Source organism: Salmo salar, chromosome ssa18 (assembly GCF_905237065.1).
Source record: "Salmo salar chromosome ssa18, Ssal_v3.1, whole genome shotgun sequence".
Classification (NCBI taxonomy): domain Eukaryota; kingdom Metazoa; phylum Chordata; class Actinopteri; order Salmoniformes; family Salmonidae; genus Salmo; species Salmo salar.
Window position 1 is genome coordinate 57,011,798 of NC_059459.1, and position 22,392 is coordinate 57,034,189.

Below are 22,392 nucleotides of genomic sequence, written 5' to 3' on the forward strand. Positions count from 1 at the left end.
CTTGGTGAAAGGTTAAAAAAATCTAACTTCCCCCTCTTTGGCTGACATTTATTTTTATTTTTTTTAACAGCCTGCTTCTGAATTCTGTTCACTTTGTGCCCAATGTCTGGCTTTCTGATTAATTTAGCCTTTCGCATTTGTTTTGTTTGTGGTGTTGTGCACACTAATTTGGCTTGGGGAGTGAAAAAAGAAAGAAACATCTCAATTGAGTCATATTGTCAAATTGAGTCTGGGCTCTGTTGTTCTAGCCATGTCCCCTTCTGACTCCCCCATTTCAAATGTCTGCTAGTAACCAGATTTTCATCCAACCTTTATTTGAGTAAAGTAAATGTCGGATACACATTTTTATGAACTGCCTGATGGAAACATTCATGTCTAGCTGTTGGCTAGACCGCACTTGCCAATACCAGATGGGGCACACTCACTATATAACTTATATAACACACATTTTTTCGGTAAGAAAACCATCAGTAGAGGTCAAAATGCGATGGAAACCCATTTGACTGGTATTTTTCAAATCAAATCACATTTCATTTTTTATTCGGTACATGGGAATTTAACCACAAAAGGAATTTGTATGTGCACTACATCATCATGCACTGCCTTTTATCCGCAACAAGTCAATTTGATGGAAACACTGGTGGGAAAATGTGCATATGTTTTTATGAATAGAATGTTTAGAATATTCGCATGAAAATCTGTCACCAATCGGATTAAAATTTAGCTAGTGTGGAGGAGAAATAAAGTACTAGATATTTAAGTATCAAAAAGGCTGGCAGATGGCGGTATTGAGTCATTTCATCTTACTGTCCAAACGCATTGTATACAGCTGGTAATACACTCATTTCCCCTGTCGACCGGTTCTTACCCTAAAGTGTTTCTATTCATGCTGCAAAAGCTTAAATTTCTTCCTTCACTTTCTTTAATGGCGAGAAGACAGAAAAAAAACAGGGAAAATATGAATACTTTCCTTATGAAACACCATATCGCATTCAGCCAATCAGGTTGCAGCAGTCTGGTGTTTACCCCTGGCTGAAATTGAATGCGCAACATCAGGAAGTAGCATTCCAAGGCATTAGCAAATGGAGCAGAATGCTCTGAGCTAGTATTTATCCATTACCTAATGGAACACACGGTAATATAGGCACAGCAGCATTGGTTAAGTCAAGACTAGCAGAAAATATCAATGGGATAAAAGGGATAAATGCAGAGAAATGTTGGTTTTTCTGCTCTATTCTTCATAAATACTGTACGGCTTAGCGTTTCCCTTCTTCCCTGTTCAATACAGAATGTGTTCTCGAGTTTCGTTCCAATGCCCAAGAGAGTCACTGAGTCATCCTGAGTCTATAAAACAGACCATAAACACAGCATTTTTTGTCAATTAATGATCTTAATCGTTTGGTGGAAGGACGGCCTCTCGAGGGAGCATGCTATCGCCTCTCTGGGGAGAGAGAACGTCTAGCTTTGGTGTTGTGGGAACGGTATCATAAAAACATACACTATCTCAAAGTCTCTAACCTGAAAATGGTAATGTAATGTTTGTATATAGAGTCAAAACCAAATGGAATGTCCAATCCCTAAAGGGCATAGACTTATCTACTCACAATGCACTTGTATTCGTTGCAGACGTGTTAGGAATGATGTTCTGCTTGGCTTTTTATTTATCCCTTACTATTCTCAATGGGGGAACACAGCTTCCTAAAGTAAGAGCTTTTGTTTGACTATCTTCATCTTTTGTCAGATCCCTCACTTTCATTCCCAAATCAAATTCCCAGATATTCCCTAAGCAATGTTAACTCTGCCGTTTGAAAAATAAAGCCTACTGAGGTTTGCTGCTCCATCCACTTTTGGACAACGGGATACAATCCACATTAACGATCTCTGAGGAACATTTTTAGACAGGCCCCATAATTACTTGAGAAATGAATCATGGGTTTGGAAAAAAGGGAGCCGTCTCTTTCATGCTCTGCCTGCTTTGAACACAGATTCAGAGGCTTTCGCCGAGTGTGTCTCTAAAAGATAGTCTAGTCAAGGCTGAGAACCATCCAAAACGGAGGGATGAGAGCAGAAGAGGGGGTGAGGGGAGGAGCAGGAAGAGGAGGAAGAAGGAAGGACAGAACCCACGTCCGGAGATCAGAACAATCATTACATTTGACAAACAAGGTCCTCACAGTTTACGGCCCGGGCTTAATCTCTGATGTAGAATCATGCCTCGCTCTCGATCTGCTAGCCGTGTCTGGGTTTGTTTGCTCTGTTGACTTCCTGCTTTACAGCCTATTGCAGTGGCATTGTGGGTGTTCTAATTGAAGAATCAATAGGGTGAGGCGATGGAGGTCTAAGGGCTGCTCTGGTGTCAAACGCGCGCATCGATTGCCTTTTTAAGCTGGAGTTGCCAGCCAACCCACCCAGGCTCTTTGTTGTGTTCACAATATATATGAAATATTATTCTATGAGAAGAACTTGTAGATATATGTCTGGGAAAATGACATATACATGTACAGCCAATCATTGAATGACCCAGCAAAGGACGCATTTGAGAAAAGCAGCTCTGCGTAGATAGGAAGACTGCATACATTACAGTATCATAATTGTGGAACAGATCAAGCCAGTGTCGGACAGCTAGTGTCTAGCAAAGAAAGCCCACTAACTGACAACATTGGCTTGGGTCAGGTCACAATTATTATACTGGATGGAGGCAGACTGTGAAGAAAGCCTTTTGAGGAACGTGCACTTTGTGAATGAGACAAGCAGTGAGTGACCTCGTTTTCAGAAGGCTGCTCACTGAGCAACCACGCTGGGGCCTGAATGGCGCGTTGCAGATTCTTAAATGGCCACCGCGCCCGCTGTCATGAAATCTGAATACTAAAAGCGCCGGTAAGCAGCACTTTCTGGTTGGCTCACCATACACTATACATGGAGTACATACATGAAATATACATGGATTATACTTTTCTTTGATATTTCCCCAACTCCTTGTTCCAGTTTGACCTCTTATCCTGTTCTAACTGTTCTAACTGCTATAGCACTGACTCAAATGCAAATTCACAATCAAAATCCTTGACAGTTTCCCATAAATAGTAAATGACAGCACAAGCACACAATGTACCAGAAAAAAATTATGTTGATTATGATATAATAAACTATCGCTAAGGCCCGGGCCCAGCAGTCTCAAGTAAGGGATGAACATTTTTAACTCTCCATAGGTTTTGATGCAGTAGGAGGCTAGAGACTCCTTGCACGCATCTGTAGTGGATACATGATGATGATCCTAGATAAGCAGTGTGTTTTTTTCCACTCTGACATTAAAGGAGCTAGTCTGTGGTTGCCTGGGGGGAACTGTTTTAGCACTGGCTTCTTTGACTCTCTCTCTCTAGATTATGAAACTGGAGAGAGATGCCCTTGTTCGGTAGATAGGTTCTTGTAACTGGGGTCACTGCTCTTGTAACAGAGTGGTTAAGATATTGCATCGAATTTTCTGTCGCCAGACCTAAGCCTACTGTAATATTTGACATGTATTTGCAATTGATTGTCTTACAATGGATGTATCCCACTGAAAGAGGGCCTCAGATTCCCAGTCTCACATTTTGGTTGTTTTTTCAAGCAATATAACTCAAGTCGTGGGGATAAATTTGATTTAATTTGACCTGGATAGATAATTATAAATCAAATTGTGTTTTCTCTTCTTGCAAATGACCTCTTCTGTGACAGTGGATAACATCAGGATATGTCATTAATCTGTACATTGGAATTATGTCAGATGCTGTTTATCTAATCTACTTTTTTTTCGCTCTCTTTCTCTCCCTCTCCTTCCTGTCCTCATTGGGCCTCTATGAAGCAGAAGAGTATGCTGTCGAAGGTAAGGCTACTATTTTGCTCCTACAGACCTAAGATGGCTTCTTCTATGATTTTGGCGTCCATGTTGGATGCCAACGTTGGTTGCTCTACAATGCTGTTGTAGCCTCCTTCTTGGGAGGGGCATTGTCAGTGTGGTTGGACTGCGGTTATGGTGACTCCAGGGGGCCTAGATTACTCTGCTTTAAAAATGGAACCAAAGCTGTGATTTCTCTCAATTATACTTCCTATTCTTCTCGAAGACACCTTCTTTTCTTCCTTTGTTTGATTATTTTATTTTATCTATCTATACGTATGGATTCTCGGTAGGTAGTTTGTACTCTTATATGTGAAATGGTTGGCACTTCCGAAAGTGATGAGTGATTGAACCTGGGAGTGAGAGTGCTATATGAATATCATCAGGTGCTAATGAGACGTTGAGGTGGAAGGGTTTCTAGTTCCCCTCCAGCTCCCTCCACTATCGTCTCCAGTGAGGGAGAGAGGGTAAGAGCCAGGGCTGCCAGTCAGGCCCCCTTGGGGCTACATCATCCCCTGGAGCTTGTTGCTAGGCTAGCTCACAGCTCAGCTGAACGTACAGATGTAGGATATTACTTTGATCACCCTGCTGCAGGACAACTTTGCAATGTAAATGCAAATGTAAAATTGGAAAAATCTCTCTACCCCTCAAAAATGTCCATTCATTATTATCCACATAACTTACATTTCCTGTTGCTGTAGGATTATTTTCCTGGTGTAGCAAGCTGGTTCAAATCAAGATCCTACATATGTATAGGAAGATAAGCATTAGCTCCCTGTCTGTCTCGGCCTGCATGTCTTTTCCTCAGCAGTACCGGGTGAAATGAACATAAACCGGATCAGTCAGACAGAGGTAGTGCAGCAAAGCGTTTACCGATGGCTCCCCAGACACAGCGTTCCAGACGCGTTTGACTCTAGGCAGCCTAATCCGACCGTGACTCGCCGCATGCGGTGAGGGCTGAGTGCGAGGTTTGGGAGACGGGGATGGGGACGTGGAGGTGGAGGGAGGTGCCGTGTTTCCCCCTATCAGGAACGCTGCGTGATGGATTACCCCTCTCCCGGGCCGTGGTAAGTTCACAGGGGAATCGCTATGGAAACACACCCCGCTCAAAGTTTTTCCCCAAAACATGAGTTGGAGTTTCTGCAGTTGTTTTAATACCACTGCTGTATCTCGGAATCAGAGAGAATGAGTGCATGTTTCAGGTTGTCTTTTCTCCGTTGTTGCCGACAAACCCATGAACTCTGTTTGAATTGTGACCAGGGTTTGATATGCAGACAGTGTGAGCAGGGGCTGTATAACAGACCCTGTTTGATGCTGACATTCTCCCGCTGCGTTTAAATCCAAGGATCACAAGCCTGTCTTCCTGTGTGTGCGTGTGTGTGCGAGCCTGCTTGGCGTGGCGGCAACCGCTCGTGATGACTGGGTCACATGTCGGAAGCGCTGAAGCCCTTGATGGAAAAATGTCAGGGTGGCGGTGGGGGTGGACAACGAGGGACTGCGACCGTTCGCTCCTACGTTCCCGGCTGATGCGCCCTGATGGCTCCTCATTCAGTGCGGCCGCTCTCTGACCGTGCAAGGGGTTAGGAAGGGGGCGGACAGCTCCCTCGCTGTGTGTTTGTGTGTCTGTGATCTTGATGCGGAGGAGCAGAGTGCTGACCCATGCTGCGATGGTGTGTGGCGGTCTGTTTCATGCCCCGGCCCCAGAGGGACTACCACAGCTCCCCGAGGGCCCTGGGGGCGGACGGCAGAGCTCTGCCCACCACAACTGCGTCTCAGAGAGGGATCAGGAGAGCAGCAGAGGGCCCAGCCAACCAGCCAGAGGGCCATGGGGGGCATGGGTATCCATTAACATTCATCAGACATCATAGCCAACAGAGACAGTATAGTCCCACTTCAGTGATTAAGCGAACAGCAGTCCCGCGTTTTCACAGCTAAGAGACTAGCTAGGAATTCAATGCCACAGGGTAGGGATTTTAAATTTGGTCTTGTCATTCTACATGCTCCTTAGAATTGTTTCATTTTTTTTTTTTACAGATTTTGTATTGGTCCAGGGATAATTGGCTTACTTTTTTATTATGGATGCTTTTGGGCGATTTAAATGTGAAAATTGCCCTTGTCTGATGTCCTAGGTGTGTCCCAGATGCAAAGCTTTTGGCTAATATAAAGGCGATTCTAATCTGCAGGCTTGTGGCTGTGGTACCCCTGGGTTTACAAAGCATTTGCACAAGCAGTGGGGATTTTAATGCCAAAAAATGCTCCGGGTTTGTCTATTTGTTCAGAGCTACCAATGTTTTCTTTGTCAAATAGCAGTAATAAGGTACACAATAAAATTCTAAAGTCTGAACTCTGACCCCAAGTAATGGGTATTTGTGTTTTCCCAAGTCATGGTGTTTTAATTAAGAAGTGAATACTGTAAGTACCCTCAGAGACGTGTATTGTGTATGAGGAGGACACGGATACTTTAGGTAGATATCTAATGGTTCATCGTCTCATTCGTGCCTGGAAGCCAGAATCCACTTTGCTCCTAGGACTTGTCCTATTTTTAGGGCTGTGGTTCGCCACTATCTTTGGTCCAATTAGTGACAGTGATTGTGCATTCAAAGGTTGCTGGAGATTGATGATACAGGAAGACCTTGAAACTCCGGGGGACCGAGGTGCCCCTGGAACCCTGTTGGTTGGTTGGTCAGCTGCTCTGGCAGACAGTGGGGGCAACGATTGATGATCTGCGGTGTACACTGACCCGTTTTCACTGCTAAGCCAACCCCCACAACCCCCCTTTTCCTGGGTTTGGCAGATGAAATACCTCACTTACGGAAATAATTCTGTATATATACACTTAAACACCCACAGTAATATATATGTCATATAGCAGACACTTTTATCCGAAGCGACTTAGTCATGCCTGTATACATTTTACGTACAGTACCATTCAAAAGTTTGGACACACCTACTCATTCCAGGGTTTTTCTTTATTTTTACTATTTTCTACATTGTAGAATAATAGTGAAGACATCACAACTATGAAATAACACATGGAATCATGTAGATGTCAAAAAAGTGTTTAACAAATCAAAATGTATTTTATATTTGAGATTCTTCAAAGTAGCCACCCTTTGCCTTGATGACAGCTTGCACACTCTTGGCATTCTCTCAACCAGATCATGAGGTAGTCACCTGGAATGCATTTCAATTAACAGGTGTGCCTTGTTAAAAGTTAATTTGTGAGACAACGTCCATATTATGGCAAGAAAAGCTCAAGTAAGCAAAGAGAAATGACAGTCCATCATTACCTTAAGACATGAAGGTCAGTCGATCCGGAAAATGTCAAGAACTTTTAAGTTTCTTCAAGTACAGTTGCAAAAACCATCAAGCACTATGATGAAACTGGCACTCATGAGGACCGGCACAGGAAAGGAAGACCCAGAGTTACCTCTTCTGCAGAGGAAAAGTTCATTAGAGTTACCAGCCTCAGAAATTGCAGCCAAAATAAATGCTTCACAGAGTTGAAGTAACAGACACACTGTTCAGAGGAGACTGTGTGAATCAGGGCTTCATGGTTGATTTGCTGCAAAGAAACCACTACTAAAGGACACCAATAAGAAGAAGAGACTTGCTTGGGCCAAGAAACACAAGCAATGGACTTTAGACTGGTGGAAATCTGTCCTTTGGTCTGATTAGTCCAAATTGGAAATGTTTGGTTCCAACCGCCGTGTCTTTGTGAGACACGTAGTACGTTAACGGATGATCTCCGCATGTGTGGTTCCCACCGTGATGCATGGAGGAGGAGGTATTATGGTTTGGGGTTGCTTTGCTGGTGACACTGTCAGTGATTTATTTAGAATTCAAGGCACACTTAACCAGCATGGCTATCACAGTATTCTGCAGCATCACGCTATCCCATCTGGTTTGCGCTTAGTGGGACTATCATTTGTTTTTCAACAGGACAATGACCCAGCATGATTCCATATGTGTTATTTCATAGTTTTGATGTCTTCACTATTATTCTACAACGTAGAAAATATTTAAAAACCTTTAAAAAAATATGTAATGAATAGGTGTGTCCAAACTTTTGACTGGTACTGTATGCGTGTTCCTGGGAATCAAACCCACTACTCTGCCATTACAAGTGGACCGGTATTCACCTCAGAAAGACCATTAACATGTAATATAGAGCAGACATGCTCTCATTTGAACGCTAAAGAAACCGTATACGTTTACATTTCTGTTTTATATATCGCTGTTGTTTTTTTCTGAGCATCATGCCATAGTATGCCCATTGTCAGACAAAGCCAAACACACATTGAGACAGAGACCGTTCAAATCATACAGAATCACAGTAAATCCACAGCTAGGATGCAGTCTCAACGAGTTCCCCAGTTATCTGTTTGGAGCTAAGGAACGTGCCAAGCGGATCCCAATACTCTATCTGATCTTAATCAATTTGATTAAAGCTAATGATATTTTATTTTCTGGGACATCCAGGCCCAGAGTTAATCTATAAGCTTTGGGAGAAAAAAAATCCAGCAACAAAATAGGAGTTTGATGTTTGGTGGAGATATGGGATTATAGGTTGAGTGGGGACTGTACTGTATTTATGGGAGATCAGTCTGGATGATCCAAACCAGATTATGGATTTTGTACTTATTGCAGAGAAAATATATAAAAAATTGGACAGAAACTCCAATGTTTCCTAGATATGTCTACCGTGAGGGTACAGTGACGTAAACACAGTACACAAGATAATATTAAGGTACTGATGTCAGAAGGGCATTAACCTACTTTTGAATATTAGTGTTGTTCAAATTTTCATAGAATGATGTCTTGTCCAAGATTATTTATTTACATGTATTTATATACCAACTTTTTTTGCCCAAGCTACCTATGAGTTGAAGCTTTGTCTATCCAGTAACGTATTTATTGTGTAAAGCTAAAGATGACAAATTTAATCTCAGTGCTTGGAGTACAGAGAAAGAGGAATGTCTTTATGAGTATGACACGGTATAGAGCCCCTCAGTGGAGGTGTCATAATACCCATAAAACCTAGCGGTCAAACAGGGAAATGGTTCCAATTGTTTTTCCACCATTCATTTTTCCAATAGGGGATTTTAGAAACACTTAAAATAAGGGCTGTGTTTCGTGTAGGCTTTTTCTGGCGTGACATTTTGATAACCATATAAATCTCTCTAGGACAACGCGACTTTGGCAATATATTAGGCTCTATTTCCTCAGATTCTAAAATGCTAATTAGCATCTAAGTAGACATCATATAAAACTCCTGCACATTGTCTCTAGCTGCTACCTTTTCAAACAGGTATTGTGTCAATCTAAAACAGTTCACAGAATTGCCAGTTTAAAGAAATGTAGCCTATGTATTCATTACTACATTTAGCTAACATTAGATAGTTAATCCAGAGATTCTTACCTTTATCTTCATGGCATATGTAGTTCTATATGATAGTTACATTAGCAGCTAATTATCATTTCATTTCTGGGGAGTAAACACAGGTGAATATATTGACAAAAGTCACCTAGAGAGATTTACACGGTTATCAAAACGCCACGCTAGGGTAAGCCTACACAAAACACAGCCCCTATTTTAAGTGTTTCTAAAATCCCCTATGGGAAAAATAGCTCGAGGTTTTATGGGTGCTATTGACTGCATCTCAAAACGGTTGATTCAAACAACAGTAAAATAATGATACTGTATCATGTACCGTATCTACATGACGTTCCAGTATGATTACCACCACCATTCTTCTACTCTGTCTAATCAGAAAAGCACACCAAGACGCTTACATCTTTTTCATCTCGTTTATGGCACATTCCCTTTGTTCCTTACAATGATATTGGTTTTCTTATATTATCATATCGCCGGCTGCTTTCATTCAGAAGGATTTGAAAACAATTAAAGCCAACAAACCCTTTTACAGACAGTATCTCTCCCTCTGCCTTGGAAAAGAGCAGGAGAATAAGACCTGAATGGCGTCCCGCTGTACTGCTGAATTGCTGCAGAGCCTTTTGGAAGGAGGCATTGATGTGCTACTCTTTACCCTCCATCGACTACCCCAGATGCTGCCTTGAGATTAACAGTGCTGTTGTCCTGGAAGAGCAAAGTAAACCCATGCCCATTCTCACAGGCGCCTAATTCCCCCTTCACACACACACAGTCACACAGGCACACACACACACTCTCTGCTTTTGTGGTAACACAGTCAAAAGGCTGAGGAGTTGGCATTCCACTTGTGAGCAGCAATTCCAAATGTGACCATTTCAACGTGTGTGTGTGTGTGTGTGTGTGTGTGACCTTGAACGCTACTCTATGATGCCCATGAATTGTGACTTTGGCAGTTCAAGGTCCATGAATTGTACATGGTCCCCGGATCCAGTTGATGTTGAATAGGAGTTGGGTTCACTGGCTCTCGGTCCAGCAGCCTTGCCACTCAGACGGATGCCCACCCTGTGCTAAGATGGCTGCCGGTCATGTGTGTGGCTGCCTGTTGGGTCAGTATCATTGGAATACAGTATAGGCTACATCTATCTCAGGCACTTCATCTTGTTCACTTGCAAATAGTGATAATGGAAGCAGGTGACACATTTAAATGAAGCAAAGTGATTAATACCCTAGAAATTCAATTAAAGAATAGAGTATAACACAATCTTTCTCCAATTTGCCTTGATTTCCTGAAGGTGTTAATTATGTGATTCTAACTGTTCTCAAATAGTATTTGTGCTATTCCCTCTACATACACTTCCAGCTATTTAAGACAATGGAAATGCTTTGCTTGAAATGGCTCTGCTTTTGGAGGAGTTTCGTTCCAATCCCCAAGTCTCCCCTCCCGTGAGTGTATTCAAATGGAAATTTGTCGTGCATCATTTGTCGTGTTTTGGTGGTTTTGAAGTGAAAGGGGAGAAAATGCACATGGTCTTTAAGTGTCTCCCTGAGGACCAAGGGTTATTGGGTATTTGGAGTTGATATTGCTTTGTCTTTCATTTTGCCGTCTTCCCTCGTTTAATTTATGCCCCGTCAGGAATACAAAACCCGTAATCCTCTCCTCCTTTCTCATTTTTTTCTCCATCTCTCTCTCTCTCTCTCTCCCTCTATTCCTCTCACACTGACTTTTCCACTCTGTTCCTATTTCATTTATCTTCTAGTGTCCCCCCCTCTCCGTCTATCTGTATTCCTACCCTTTCTTCACATTTTGCTCTCTCAATTTGTTGCCTTTTCCTTTTCTTTCCTCCCTACCTCCCTCTCTCCTTCGCTCCCTCTCTGGTCTAGCAGATAAACTCTTCGGTTGTTGCTAAGAGGCTTAAGAGGGACGCCTCTATAGGGGGATGTGGATTTCTCCTTTATTGAGTTGAAGGAGGCAATCTGGACGGGGCAGACAGCACTACAGGAGGGAGGAGAGGAGGTGGTTCTCAATCTGAGACTAAATCAAATCAAAGTTTATTGGTCTCGTACACAGATTTGTGGATGTTACTGCATGTGCGGTGAAACGCTTGTGTTATTTAGCTCCAACAGTGCAGTAACATCTAGCAATACAAGTCAGTACACATATAATACAAAACGTTTTTAAGAAAGTAAAACATGCAGAATGAGCAGTATCAGAGTGAGCAATGTCAGAGTCTGGTATGTATGTATGTATGTATGTATGTATGTATGTATGTATGTATGTATGTATGTATGTATGTATGTATGTATGTATGTATGTATGTATGTATGTATGTATGTATGTACTGAACAAAAATATAAACTCAACATGCAAAAATGTTAATGATTTTATTACAGTCATGTAGTGTGTGTGTGTAATCTATTTGATGGAGCACTGCTCAACATGAGCTGTAACTGTACATATTAATTAAGATACAATATTAGGTATGTGGAATATGACATGTGGCCTAAGTACATATATATATATATATATATATATATATATATATATACTAACGTTCAAAAGTTTGGGGTCACTTAGAAATGTCCTTGTTTAGACTAGTTGAGTATCTGGAGCATCAGCATTTTTAGGTTCGATTATAGCCTCAAAATGGCCTTCTAGGCAGAGTTGCAAAGAAAAAGCCATATCTCAGACTGGCTAATAAAAAGAAAAGATTAAGATGGGCAAACACAGAAACTGGACAGAGGAGCTCTGCCTACAAGGCCAGTATTCCGGAGTCGCCTTTTCACTGTTGACGTTGAGACTGGTGTTATGTGGGTACTATTTAATGCAGCTGCCAGTTGAGAACTTATGAGGCGTCTGTTTCTCAAACTAGACACTCTAATGTACTTGTCCTCTTGCTCAGTTGTGCACCGAGGCCTCCCACTCCTCTTTCTATTCTGGTAAGAGCCAGTTTGCGCTGTTCTGTGAAGGGAGTAGTACACAGCGTTGTACGAGATCTTCAGTTTCTTGGCAATTTCTCGCATGGAATAGCCTTCATTTCTCAGAACAAGAATAGACTGACAAGTTTCAGAAGAAAGGTCTTTGTTTCAGGCAATTTTGAGCCTGTAATCGAACCCACAAATGCCGATGCTCCAGATACTCAACTAGTCTAAAGAAGGCCAGTTTAACTGCTTCTTTAATCAGGACAACAATTTTCAGCTGTGCTAACATAACTACAAAAGGGTTTTCTAATGATCAATTAGCCTTTTAAAATGATAGACTTGGATTAGCTAACACAATGTGCCATTGGAACACAGGAGTGATGGTCGCTGATAATGGGCCTCTGTACGCCTATGTAGATATTCCCCCCAAAAACCTGCTGTTTCCAGCTACAATAGTCATTTACAACATTAACAATGTCTACACTGTATTTCTGATCAATTTAATGTTATTTTAATGGACAGAAAATGTGCTTTTCTTTTTAAAACAAGGACATTTCTATGTGACCCTAAACATTAGCTGTAGAATGGCCTTAATGAAGAGATCAGTGACTTTCAATGTGGCACCATCATAGGATGACACCTTTCCAACAAGTCAGTTTATCAAATGTATGCCCTTCTAGAGCTGCCCCGGTCAGCTGTAAGTGTTGTTATTATGATGTGGAAATGTCTAGGAGCAACAACGGCTCAGCTGCGAAAATAGTAGGCCACACAAGCTCACTGAATGGGACCACTGAGTGCTGAAGCACGTAGCGCGTGAAAATTGTCTGTCCTTGGTTGCAACACTCACTACAGAGTTCCAAACGGCCTCTGGAAGCAACGTCAGCACAAGAACTGTTCGTCGGGAGCTTCAGGAAATGGGTTTCCATGGCCAAGCAGCCGCAGACAAACCTAAGATCACCATGCGCAATGCCAATCGTCGGCTAGAGTGGTGTAAAGCCCGCTACCATTGGACTCTTGAGTAGTGAAAGCGCGTTCTCTGGAGTGATGAATCGTGCTTTACCATCTGGCAGTCCCACGGACTAATCTGAGTTTGACGGATGCCAGGAGAACGCTACCTGCCACAATGCAGGGTATGGCCTGGTGGAGGAAAAATAATGGTCTGTGGCTGTTTTTCATGGTTTGAGCTAAGCCCCTTAGTTCCAGTGAAGAGAAATCTTAACGCTACAGCATACAATGATATTCTAGACAATTCTGTGCTTCCAACTTTGTAGCAATTTGATGAAGGTCCTTTCCTGTTTCAGCATGACAATGCCCCCGTGCACAGAAGCAAGGTCCACACAGAAATGGTTTTCGAGATCGGTGTGGAAGAACTTGACTGGCATGCACAGATCCCTGACCTCAACCCAATCGAACACCTTTGGGATGAATTGGAGCGCCCACTGCGAGCCAGGCCTAATCGCCCAACATCAGTGCCCGACAACACTAATGCTCTTAGGACTGAATGGTAGCAAGTCATCTCGTGGAAAGCCTTCACAGAAGAGTGTAGGCTGTTCCAGCAGCAAAGGGGGGACAAACTCCATATTAATTTCCATGATTTTTGGAATGAGATGTTCGACGAGCAGGTGTCCACATACTTTTGGTCAGGTAGTGTATGAAATATGATCATATAGGTCGTATTCAGCCCTTTATAATAGTGAATGGTAGTGTTCGTAATACAACTCCATGATCTTTTAGATGAATGCCTTGACAAGTCTTGATTAAGCTACGGTGCACATTGTCCAAACAATACCCACATAACATCCATGACACACTCATTCAAGTAAATCAGAGTTCAATAAGTCACACAAGGACTTTCACTTAACTCTGTTCTTGTCAAACACGGTTCACACACAGAAATTACGTTGCTCTATCAAAATGATCTGTGCATTATCCGGCGCCCACTCTAATATCCTCTCATCTAACCAACATGGGATATTATATACTCTCTCTAAGGAGGTAAAATTCAGTGTGCAATTTCATATGTACTTTTACTGTCTTTGAATGATTGAAAATATCATCAAAGAAGCAATCAGTGTAGCTATTAAGTAGAACATAAAGCATCAGAGGCCGCTACAACTATGCTTTTATGTTCTTGTGCAACTCCATTGAAATGTAGTCATCAAAAGGGTGTCTGTGCTCTTAAGAGGGTGACGCAGTCTTCACAACAGGACAGGTCTAAATTGGTCGTCTTTTGTCTGGCGAGGCGCGAGGCAAATCCTTAAAGCATATTTTGAGTGGCTTGGCGTGTGCACGTCTATTTTGCAAGCGCTTTGAGGGGCGCTGACACTTTCCTATTTTCTGCCTGACACTCCTCGTCACGTCACTTCCATAACCAGATTTGGCTGTCCATGGTTCAAGACGAAAGAAGACAGCCTGCCTTCAGTCAGTCAAGACTTGCCACTTCTTAATGTCTTGTTCTTCTGTTTCTTTTGCCCCCTTTCTTATTTCTTGTCTTTAAAATATAGGAAAACACTCCTTTATTGTCCCCTTTTTCCCTGGTCATTCCAATGTGGGAAAGGTGAGCACTCTTTGTGTGTGTGCTACCTGTGTACTTTTTGAAAAATGTGAAATGCCATGGACCGGTATCCCTTTGCCAGGCCATGGGACACCTTGAGAGTTTACACTTGGGCTCGACACAGAGAGAGAGAATACCCATATCTTACACACTAAAGGGCAGTGTTTACCTGTCTGGGCAAGGTGGGACGCTTGCCAGTGGAATCGCATGGCGCGAAATACAAATACCTCATAAATGCTATAACTTCAATTTCTCAAACATATGACTATTTTACACCATTTTAAAGACAAGACTCTCATTAATCTAACCACATTGTCCGATTTCAAAAAGGCTTTACAGCGAAAGCAAAACATTAGATTATGTCAGGAGAGTACCCTGCCAAAAATAATCACACAGCCATTTTCAAAGCAAGGATATATGTCACAAAAACCAAAACCACAGCTAAATGCAGCACTAACCTTTGATGATCTTCATCAGATGACACTCCTAGGACATTATGTTATACAATAATGCATGTTTTGTTCAATCAAGTTCATATTTATATCAAAAAACAGCTTTTTACATTAGCATGTGATTTTCAGAACTAGCATACCCACCGTAAACTTCCAGTGAATTTACTACATTACTCATGATTAACATTCACAAAATACATAAGAATTATTTAAAGAATTATAGATACAGAACTCCTTTGTGCAATCGCGGTGTCAGATTTTAAAATAGCTTTTCGGCGAAAGCACATTTTGCAATATTCTGAGTAGATAGCCCGGCCATCACGGCTAGCTAATTTGACACCCACCAAGTTTGGCCCTCACCAAACTCAGATTTACTATAAGAAAAATTGGATTACCTTTGCTGTTCTTCGTCAGAATGCACTCCCAGGACTTCTACTTCAACAACAAATGTTGTTTTGGTTCCAAATAATCCATAGTTATATTGAAATAGCTCCATTTTGTTTGTGCGTTCAGGTCAGTATCGAAGGGTGACGCGTGAGCGCATTTCGTGACAAAGAAATTCTAAATATTCCATTACCGTACTTCGAAGCATGTCAACCGCTGTTTAAAATCAATTTTTATGCGATTTTCCTCGTAAAATAGCGATAATATTCCAACCGGGCGATGTTGTATTCATTCAAAGGCTGAAAGAAAAAATGCAGAATTCTCATGAACGCGCATCTCCAGTGTCACTGTTCCCAGCCTGACCACTCACAAAATCTCCTACTGTTCTTCGCCCAGAGACAGGAGACACGTCATTCCACTTTCTGGCGCCTTCTGAGAGCCAATGGAAGCCTTAGAAAATGTCACGTTACAGCAGAGATGCTGTATTTTCGATAGAAATGCAACAGAAGGACAAGAAATTGTCAGACAGGGCACTTCCTGTATGGAATCTTCTCAGGATTTTGCCTGCCATATGAGTTCTGTTATACTCACAGACACCATTCAAACAGTTTTAGAAACTTTAGAGTGTTTTCTATCCAAATCTACTAATTATATACATATTCTCGTTTCTGGGCAAGATTAGTAACCAGTTTAAATCGGGTACATTTTTTATCCGGCCGTGCAAATACTGCCCCCTAGCCCCAACAGGTTAAGGAAGTAAAATGGGCCCCTCTCTACCGGGCCACTGGTGTTTGGTTCTTCTCCTCCTTCACTGGTATATGGGGTGTGTAGTCTATGATTGTTTGTATGTGTGTGGTTTCTGTGTGTCTACAGTATCTGCGCCCATCAAGTCCGCTCTCTCTCCTCATACAGCCTCAAAATAAGAGTGAGAGAAAGAGCTCTTCTACTCTGTGAATGTTAAGTACAACCGAGTTCTTCTCAGAATTTCACTTAGCTTCTGCATAGCAATACACAGGAAATGGGTAAATATTCAATTTAAGGAAATGCAATAGCATTGTTTGCCCTTTCCCTTGGAAGGTGTTGATGGTTGTTTTCAGCCTAGTCATACAGGCCAGATGCTGGACTGGAATTGCTTGCTGTATACCCACACAGTACAATATTCTCCTCATTTATTTAGCTAGCGGCACAGTTACGTATGGGCGGCTGCAGTGAAACGGAGAAACACAGGCGCAGGCGTTCAGGGAAATGGGCTGGTAAAATGGAGATCAATAGGCCATCCAGATGAATGGGCCTGAACCAGAGGAGGAAATGGGAATAAAGCTATTCTCTTTCATCTCCCCCCATCTATCCCTCCATTTCATAATGGAAAAAGAGTAACACTTGAGTGAGTCAACGTTTTTGGCGCCATTCAGGGCCTCCCTCCCTCCGTTGTAAAAGGGGGGAATATTCTTCAGGGATCCTGCTGGTTATGGCAGTTGATTGTGATATTTGGCCTTCTCCTCCCCTTCCTCCCTCTCTTCTCCTCCTCCGACTCTTCAATTTCTCTTCATTCATTTCCAGAAAATGTGCAGGGCAAATACAATATGATGTGACCTTAAACACAGATCAGATTCAATATTCCTTAAGGGACCTCGTCTCTGGTGTTGGAAAGAAAATGGTGTTGGTTGTAAAATGGCTACCAGTGTTCTTGTCGGCATGGTTACTATACAGATGTAGGATCTGAATTTGAGGCAGTTTGCTACAGCAGGAAAATAATCCTGCATCAACAGGAAATGCAAATTACTATGTGGATTATAATTAATGGACATGCTTTGAAGGGGTTGATACAGTTTTCATTAGGGCAAATCAAATCTGACATTTGAAAGTGAAAATTACAAACTTTAGAAGCCTTTGTAAACCTTGAATACACTACAAGTTTGCATTTCTTGTTCAGGAACAAAAGAGTGATCAAATTAAGATCCTACATCTGTAGAATCTGATTGATGCAGATTTGACAGATATGTATTTTATAATTTTTTTGTTGTTGCATAGGAGTTCTAAATTCATGTGTGAATGCAGTCATAGAAATGCTGGGAGGAAAGACTTTACCTGATGCAGTGGGTGCACCCACCTGCAGAGACGTACCCTCCTGCTGGTGGTGTAAAGAGTACTTAAGTAAAAATACTTTTTGGGGGTATCTGTACTTTACTTTAGTATTTATATTTTTGACTACTTTTAATTTTATTTCTCTACATTGATAAAGAAAATAATGTACGTTTTACTCAGTACATTTTCCCTGACACCCAAAAGCAATCATTACATTTTGAATGCTTAGCAGGACAGGAAAATTGTCCAATTCACGCACTTATCAAAAGAACATCCCTGGTCTTCCCTACTGACTCTGGTCTGGCAGACTCACTAAACACAAATGCTTTGTTTGCAAATTAATACTGAGTGTTAGTGTGCCCCGTGCTATCTGTCTGGTTTGAAATGATTCATCCTTTTACTTTTGATACTTAAGTATATATTAGAAATTGCATTTACTTTTTGTACTTAAGTAAATGTAAAAACAAATACTTTTAGACTTTCACTCAAAGTATTTTACTGGGTGACTGGAATTTTTACTTATTTGCTATCTTTACTTGAACTTTTTCCACCACTGCCTCCTGTAGATACACGACTCAATTCTGCCTAAAGCGAACAAATAGCGACAGTCTCCCTTTCATCTGACAACCCACATATGACCCACCACTGTCAATGCCCTCCCTCCAACATGGACTGGTGTCATAGACAGTATTGCTATAATGAGGGGTTAATGTGAGCAGGGACTTTATGGAGGTGCTTTGAAGAACCTTCCTCACTTACCCCCTATTGGGTAAATTAATCGAATGAATAAGCAAATAGCCGCTCTCCATGCAGAGGACCAGAGGGGAAATCTGCATGGTTTTAAAAAGAAAGCAGTTTGGTGTGCGTCCCAAATGGCACCCTATTCCCTATGTGGTGCACTACTACTTTTGACAAAGGCCCATAGGGAATAGAATGATATTTGGGACGCAGACCCCTTCTAGGACTGCCCTCCATTCCCCTTTGGTTTACTTTGGTCTGCTGCTCAGATCACTGTTTATAGGAAACACCATTTAAAAATAAAAAAAATCCATCAGCTGTCACATAGCATTAACCACCTGGCTATTTATCTCTCTCCTTGTCAAAGGCGTTAAGGGGCGCTTTTCTGGGGAAAAGGAGATTATCTCTAGAACCTCACTGCAACACACTGTTTGTGTGTGTTGTATGCACTTGGCTGGGCTTGGTCTGTGATAATGTAGAATAAAAAAGAGGTGGAGACAGAAGGAGATGGGGGAGACAGGGAGGGAGAGAGAGACAGACAGACAAAGATAGACAGGGGTGGCAGGGGGAGACGGGTGGCTGGGGGAGGCGGGGTGGCAGACGGAGATGGGGAGACGGGTTGGCAGAGAATGGCGGGGGGAGATGGGGTAGCAGAGGGAGATGGGGTGAAAGGGGGAGATGGGGAGACGGGGTGGCGGGGGTAGATGGGGAGACGGGGTAGCAGAGGGAGATGGGGAGACGGGGTAGCAGAGGGAGATGGGGAGACGGGTTGGCAGAGAATGGCGGGGGGAGATGGGGTAGCAGAGGGAGGCGGTGTGAAAGGGGGAGATGGGGAGACGGGGTGGCGGGGGGAGATGGGGAGACGGGGTAGCAGAGGGAGATGGGGTAAAAGGGGGAGATGGGGAGACGGGGTAGCAGAGGGAGATGGGGAGACGGGGTAGCAGAGGGAGATGAGGTGGAAGGGGGAGATGGGGAGACAGGGTGGCAGAGGGTGGCGGGGGAGACGGGGTAGCAGAGGGAGACGGGGTAGCAGAGGGAGATGGGGAGACGGGGTAGCAGAGGGAGATGGGGAGATGGGGGACGGGGTAGAAGAGGGTGGCGGGGGAGACGGGGTAGCAGCAGGAGATGGGGTGGAAGGGGGAGATGGGGAGACGGGGTAGCAGAGGGTTGTGGGGGGAGACGGGGTAGGAGAGAGAGATGGGGAGACAGGGTAGCAGAGGGAGATGGGGTGGAAGGGGGAGATGGGGAGACGGGGTGGCAGAGGGTGGCGGGGGAGACGGGGTAGGAGAGGGAGATGGGGTGGAAGGGGGAGATGGGGAGACGGGGTAGAGGGGGTGGCGGGGGAGACGGGGTAGCAGAGGGAGATGGGGAGACGGGGTAGCAGAGGGAGATGGGGTGGAAGGGGGAGATGGGGAGACGGGGTGGCAGAGGGTGGCGGGGGAGACGGGGTAGCAGAGGGAGATGGGGAGACGGGGTAGCAGAGGGAGATGGGGTGGAAGGGGGAGATGGGGAGACGGGGTGGCAGAGGGTGGCGGGGGGAGACGGGGTAGGAGAGGGAGATGGGGTGGAAGGGGGAGACGGGGTAGCAGTGGGTGGTGGGGGGAGACGGGGTAGCAGAGGGAGATGGGGAGATGGGGAGACGGGGTGGCAGAGGGTGGCGGGGGAGACGGGTAGCAGAGGGAGATGGGGTAGAGGGGGAGATGGGGAGACGGGGTGGCAGGGGGGTGGCGGGGGAGACGGGGTAGCAGAGGGAGATGGGGTGGAAGGGGGATATGGGGAGACGGGGACAGGGGGAGATGGGGTGGAAGGGGGAGATGGGGAGACGGGGTAGCAGAGGGTGGCGGGGGAGACGGGGTAGCAGAGGGTGGCGGGGGAGACGGGGTAGCAGAGGGAGATGGGGTGGAAGGGGGAGATGGGGAGACGGGGTAGAAGAGGGTGGCGGGGGAGACGGGGTAGCAGAGGGAGATGGGGTGGAAGGGGAGATGGGGAGACTTAGTGTCGGGGTGGAAGGGGGAGATGGGGAGACGGGGTAGAAGAGGGTGGCGGGGGGGAGACGGGGTAGCAGAGGGAGATGGGGTGGAAGGGGGATATGGGGAGACGGGGTAGAAGAGGGTGGCGGGGGAGACGGGGTAGCAGAGGGAGACGGGGTAGAAGAGGGTGGCGGGGGGAGACGGGGTAGAAGAGGGAGATGGGGAGACGGGGTAGCAGAGGGTTGCGGGGGGAGACGGGGTAGGAGATGGAGATGGGGAGACGGGGTAGCAGCAGGAGATGGGGTGGAAGGGGGAGATGGGGAGACGGGGTGCAGAGGGTTGCGGGGGAGACGGGGGTAGCAGAGGGAGATGGGGTGGAAGGGGGAGATGGGGAGACGGGGGACAGGGGAGATGGGGTGGAAGGGGGAGATGGGGAGACGGGGTAGCAGAGGGTGGCGGGGGGAGACGGGGTAGCAGAGGGTGGCGGGGGGAGACGGGGTAGCAGAGGGAGATGGGGTGGAAGGGGGAGATGGGGAGACGGGGTAGAAGAGGGTGGCGGGGGAGACGGGGTAGCAGAGGGAGATGGGGTGGAAGGGGGAGATGGGGAGACTTAGTGTCGGGGTGGAAGGGGGAGATGGGGAGACGGGGTAGAAGAGGGTGGCGGGGGGAGACGGGGTAGCAGAGGGAGATGGGGTGGAAGGGGGATATGGGGAGACGGGGTAGAAGAGGGTGGCGGGGGAGACGGGGTAGCAGAGGGAGACGGGGTAGAAGAGGGTGGAGGGGGGAGACGGGGTAGAAGAGGGAGATGGGGAGACGGGGTAGCAGAGGGTTGCGGGGGGAGACGGGGTAGGAGATGGAGATGGGGAGACGGGGTAGCAGCAGGAGATGGGGTGGAAGGGGGAGATGGGGAGACGGGGTAGCAGAGGGTTGCGGGGGAGACGGGGTAGGAGAGAGAGATGGGGAGACGGGGTAGAAGAGGGAGATGGGGAGGAAGGGGGAGATGGGGAGACGGGGTGGCAGAGGGTGGCGGGGGAGACGGGGTAGGAGAGGGAGATGGGGTGGAAGGGGGAGATGGGGAGACGGGGTAGAAGAGGGTGGCGGGGGAGACGGGGTAGCAGAGGGAGATGGGGAGACGGGTAGCAGAGGGAGATGGGGTGGAAGGGGGAGATGGGGAGACGGGGTGGCAGAGGGTGGCGGGGGGAGACGGGGTAGCAGAGGGAGATGGGGTGGAAGGGGGAGATGGGGAGACTTGGTGTCAGGGGGTGGCGGGGGAGACGGGGTAGTAGAGGGAGATGGGGTGGAAGGGGGAGATGGGGAGACTTGGTGTCAGGGGGTGGCGGGGGGAGACGGGGTGGTAGAGGGAGATGGGGAGATGGGGTTAAAGAGGGAGATGGGGGAGATGGGGAGACGGGGTAGCAGAGGGTTGCGGGGGAGACGGGGTAACAGAGGGAGATGGGGAGACGGGGTAGCAGAGGGAGATGGGGAGACGGGGTAGCAGAGGGTGGCGGGGGGAGACGGGATAGCAGAGGGAGATGGGGTGGAAGGGGGAGATGGGGAGATGGGGAGACGGGGTAGAAGAGGGTGGCGGGGGGAGACCGGGTAGCAGAGGGAGACGGGGTAGTAGAGGGAGATGGGGAGACGGGGTAGCAGAGGGAGATGGGGTGGAAGGGGGAGACGGGGTAGCAGAGGGTGGCGGGGGGAGACGGGGTAGCAGAGGGTGGCGGGGGGAGACGGGGTAGCAGAGGGTGGCGGGGGGAGACGGGGTAGCAGAGGGAGATGGGGTGGAAGGGGGAGATGGGGAGACGGGGTGGCAGGGGGTGGCGAGTAAGAGGCAGATAAATAGATCCAACACATCAAACCTACAGCCTGGCTGGCTGTTTTCTCTGGCATCACACATGGCCTAGATATTTCACTGGGATTCAGTGTTAATGAGTGTTAAACTTGGGCTAAGCTAAGACCATTACCTCTAACCGCTTTTTCCCTGTCCGTGTCTACTTGTGTACGTGCGTGCGTGCGATATGCCAGAT

General features: G+C 45.7%; 1 protein-coding gene across 2 annotated transcripts in view; it reads left to right on the forward strand.

The window, feature by feature from the left end:
• The window catches only part of LOC106577539 (neurexin-2), a 936,116-nt gene that overhangs the window by 169,587 nt on the left and 744,137 nt on the right, over positions 1 to 22,392 (forward strand). Inside the window, exon 3 of one of the 2 annotated variants that reach the window (XM_045701329.1) lies at positions 3,836 to 3,856. In XM_045701329.1, the coding sequence (XP_045557285.1) occupies positions 3,836 to 3,856 (21 nt within the window). The remainder of the gene's footprint in view (positions 1 to 3,835; positions 3,857 to 22,392) is intronic. The other variant, XM_045701330.1, reaches the window with a different exon arrangement.